Here is a 4,271-nt window from a genome sequence, read left to right on the forward strand (position 1 = left end):
GCACAAGATGACATCAAAGGCTCTAATGATTTATGGTTTTTTTAATGGTTTCTTAAGTTTGCAGTTTTACTAATTAGTTTACTAAACAGAAGGTAAGAACCAAGTATAACACCATGTATATCACTTCTAATTATAGGAAGGTTGGTGTTTCATTCTCACTTTTTTTCACGTCTTTGAACTGAAAATCGCAACTCTCTAAAGGCCTATGTCAAAGATCTGTTTTTAAAATAGCATTCACATCATCTTAATAATTACCCATCGAGTTTTAATGATGTTGTGTTCAGCTGCTGACGATGGAGACATACAACATTTGTTGGTTCAAGTCAAACCCACCTCAGTGTAGAAAGATAAGATTTCAACAGTCAAATCTTAGTAGAACTACACAAGTAGTAGAACAAGATGTTCTCATACTTCAACGGCCCAGCACCCTGCAAAGATGATAATTTCCAACCTGGATCACATCTGGTGAATTTATTAATCATCTTCATCTGGTTATGAATGTTCCCACTGTCCATCCACTGAGATGAATATGAATTAGAGAATCTGACACAGAACATTAACCGTCTTGGTGAAGAACATCTGCTAGAAACCTGGTAATAAAAACCCCACATCCAAAATTTACATCTCTCAAATTCTCAATTAGGTCTTCATTACCTCAATGGACACGGAAGAAAGCAAAGGTGTATTCTTTTCTCTTGTTTATTATGTTTGTCAGATGAATCAACAAGTTGGTTGGTAACTGGTTAGAGTTAGATAAAGATCCTAGTTTGGGTTAAAATAACCACTTGGTTGAGGCTGGGGGACGTTTGTGATAATGGTTAGAAGAAACAAACATTGACTGTCAGGAAAAATTAAAAACAATGAGTTATAACAGAGCAGAATGATCCAAAGTGTAGTAGATGTTTAGTGCACTGGGACATGCCTCTGCTCAACACATACAGTACATAAACACAAGCATACAACATGTATGTAAGCCCTCATACACACATGCAACACACACAACAGCAGGTACAGTAAGACCCAGCTCTGTTCATGAAGCCCCAGCTGACAACTTATCCAATTACGACCGCAGAAACACTGGTTACAAGGGAGTCAACTCTGAAATTGCCTGGTGTGATTCAATGTGGCCCACGCTATGTGTAAAATTGACAGTGTGATTTCTGACTGGGTTCCCAGCAGAGATTACCTCCCACAGGACGCTGCTGTTTCAGAACCCCGGGCTGCATGCCAGACGAGGAAGGTGAATGTTGGAGCCTGTTTGCTTCTACGGCAGAAATCTCTGGTGAAAGCCTCTTTAAAGCAGAGTGAGTGATTTTTATTAATGTCATTATGTTAGAGATTGTATACTGCAGCATTCAGTGCATTCATTCTTAAATGTGGTTGATTAAATTGTGATTGATCTCATAATTTAGACTGTTATGGATATTTGTCTTAACACTTCATTTATGATGTTTATGGTATATTAAAGTCAAACTGATATTTGAATTTTCTTAACTGTTTGTGCATGGTAAAATAAATTATAATGATTGTCACCATCCTGTGTCTCCCTAACCTGCTGCTACTGGCTCTTTCCCTCTATCTCCCTGTGTGTGTGGTTGTGTGAATGGAGACAGGTGTGCTGGAGTCAGAGCAGAGTCACATCAGCTGCACCTCATCTCAGTAATCAAGCCCTCTTCAAATACTCAGCCCTTTCACTTCCCGTCTGGCAGATCGTAGCCTCTGCATCAGTCAGTCTACACTTTGAGCCAGTTTTCACACGTACCTGTTTTCTTGCTGTTACCTGTTTTTCACTTTCCTATCGCTGTCTCCTTTTCTCTGGCAGTTCCATCTGCTCAGTCTCCGGCCCCTGTCTCCAGCCCCTCATATCGTCTCATCAACCCTCCTTCCCTGCCCTGGATCCTGCCATGTTCCCAGTTTTCAGCCCAAACCTCAACCCCAGGTTTCCAGCTTCCAGCCTAAGCCACAGCCCCAGTTCCCCAGTTACCAGCCCAAGCTTGCCCAGGTCTGCATTCCCTATTCCCCAGCCTTTATGATAAATACCTTGTTTCTATCATGTCCTTCTCTCCCAGCTGTGTCTGCACTTGGGGTCGCCTGCTCTGACCCATGTAACAGTACGGTCTGGCCAAAGACATGAACCCAGCAGACATTCATCTGCTCAGAATGCCGAAGTGTGTGACTTGAGGCTAATGTATTGCAATGGGGAATGCTAAGGGAAAGCCAAATTAACTTCTCTAAAGAAATTATGTTTTAACATTATTTGACATCAACCCTTGATCACAGAGCCAGATTATGCTTTACAGTTGACAAAGATTTTTCGTAGTTGATGTTGTCTCAGCAGGTCCAGAGTTTTTGGGTTGAGCCGTAGTTAGCAGTGGTGTAGAGTCACCAGTGAGGTTTAGTAGTTGTACAGCCCAGATCAAGCCATGGGCAAGTCTTTGTGGAGGCAGGTGTTGAACCACCGGTGAAGAGGGGTTAAGCCTTGTTTCAAGTTGCTGTGAAAGAGTCTCTGTCAGCTTAACTCCCACTTTGGGCCGTACTGCTCTCAGCAAGCAGGCCGAGATCCAGTTTAAGTGTTGCTGTCTTCTTCAAAGTGATTGTTACAGTTCAACTTTAGGATTCAGGCTTTCGCTGGCTTCTTGTAATCTTAGTTTAATGTCAAAGTTTAATCTGACTACACTCAAATCTTCATTCAGTAGTGGATAACTCTATGTGAGTTGATGTGACTTCAAAATAAATGCTACACATGAAACACAAGCCTTAAGGTTACAAATAAGACAAAAACAAACTAAACTTGTTCCAATAAAAGATTGACATATGCGCATACTTAGTCGAAGAACAAATAAAAGACACATCTTAACAGAAGAATTATGTCTTGGCTCATGAGTTTCTGGAGCCAGCTCAAAGGACATCCCTCTGAGGTTATCTTTATTAGTCTTGATAAAACTGGCAGAGTTTTGAGTGTTTTTTAAATATTTTTGTGCCAAATTGTTGATGAATATTCAATTTATTTGTTCTGGGGACTTTTTAGGTGTTGATGACTTTGACTTGAGATGGTAAATTATTTTTCTACATTGGGGAATTAAGTTTGAGTACCAGTATATTATAAAATCATACATAAAAACAGTTCGGCATTATATATTCATTTCATAATATGTAAATCTTTCTTATCAACGTACCAAACCTTTATTGATTCACCCTTCTCAAACCATCTACATGTCTAGTCATGAAATAAAAGTTTAAAGCAACAATTATGTGATTAGATTAAACTTTCAGAAACATAATTTCAAATACAAATTCAACATAACTATCCTATGCTGCAGCGGTCCTCACTTCCTGTGCTGCAGCACTCCAGGGAGGACTCCTGGTCCTGCACTCCAGCCACTGGCCTTCAGTCCTGCACCACAGCCGTCTGGTTGACCTCCAAAGTGGCTTTGCTCATCTGTCCTGACATCTGGTCGACCTCCAGATTGGTCCTGCCCAGTCACAGGTCTCGAGAGCAGCGCTACCTACATCGCCAGCTTCCAAGTCATGCTCCAGAGCTGCTCCACCTGTCTGGTTCAACTCTGGAGCGACTTTGCTGATCTGTCCTGCCCCCTGGTCACCCTCTAGAGTGCAAACGGCCATCTTTCCTACCTTTTGGTCGCCCTCCTGAGCGACTCCGCCTGTCTTTCCTGCCTCCTGATCACCCTCCAGAGTGACACTGGCCATCTGTCCCACCTTCCGGTCATCCTCCCGAGCGATACAACAAGATATGGAGATACATGGAGCTCTTTGTTCAGCGGATCAGTTAGAAATAATGCAGGGAGGAATATTAAAAGCAGAAACAGCCACAGTAATGATGATGTTTGATGAAGAGCTGCAGACAACCAACACACCTCCAACAGGTAAACAACTTATTTTACTTTGCCCTGCTGTGTAATGGAAAAACACTCACAGCGTGCCAGCTCAGCTTGAGTCATGGCTTGGCACGACTATCCCGAAAACAATGGAAAAATGCCCTAATGTTGCCAGAATGGAGCAGTGAACTCATGCGCTGTGCGTGGAGCAGATGACCATATAAAGAAATCTGTCACAAGCTGACATCGGCTCAGGCTGAAAGTAGAAAAAAAACATTGGAAACCGAGCGTTCAGAGCAGTCTGAAGCCGGTGCTTTTTGCTCACAGGGATTACTTCTGCTTCTTCAATACAAAGCTCCAGCCGACTGGAATGATCTTCTCCTTTTTCTTAGATCTATTACCTCTCTCCCCTGCGTCAGGACTTCCTTATTCTGT

General features: G+C 42.2%; 1 protein-coding gene across 2 annotated transcripts; it reads left to right on the plus strand.

Annotated features, from left to right (window-relative positions):
* The first annotated feature begins 706 nt into the window (after positions 1-706).
* LOC121894479 lies at positions 707-3,816 on the plus strand. 2 transcript variants are annotated; one of them, XM_042407094.1, is made up of 4 exons: positions 707-1,304; positions 1,610-1,727; positions 1,823-2,002; positions 3,321-3,816. In XM_042407094.1, exons 1-4 carry the CDS (start codon positions 1,225-1,227, stop codon positions 3,579-3,581), a joined length of 639 nt encoding a protein of 212 aa, XP_042263028.1. In that variant the 5' UTR covers positions 707-1,224; the 3' UTR covers positions 3,582-3,816. The 2 variants fall into 2 exon arrangements, 1 of the variants encoding a protein (XP_042263028.1); XR_006095544.1 differs by having other exon boundaries at positions 1,614-2,002.
* Positions 3,817-4,271: the final 455 nt, after the last annotated feature.

Source organism: Thunnus maccoyii, chromosome 3 (genome assembly GCF_910596095.1).
Source record: "Thunnus maccoyii chromosome 3, fThuMac1.1, whole genome shotgun sequence".
Taxonomy (NCBI): Eukaryota; Metazoa; Chordata; class Actinopteri; order Scombriformes; family Scombridae; genus Thunnus; species Thunnus maccoyii.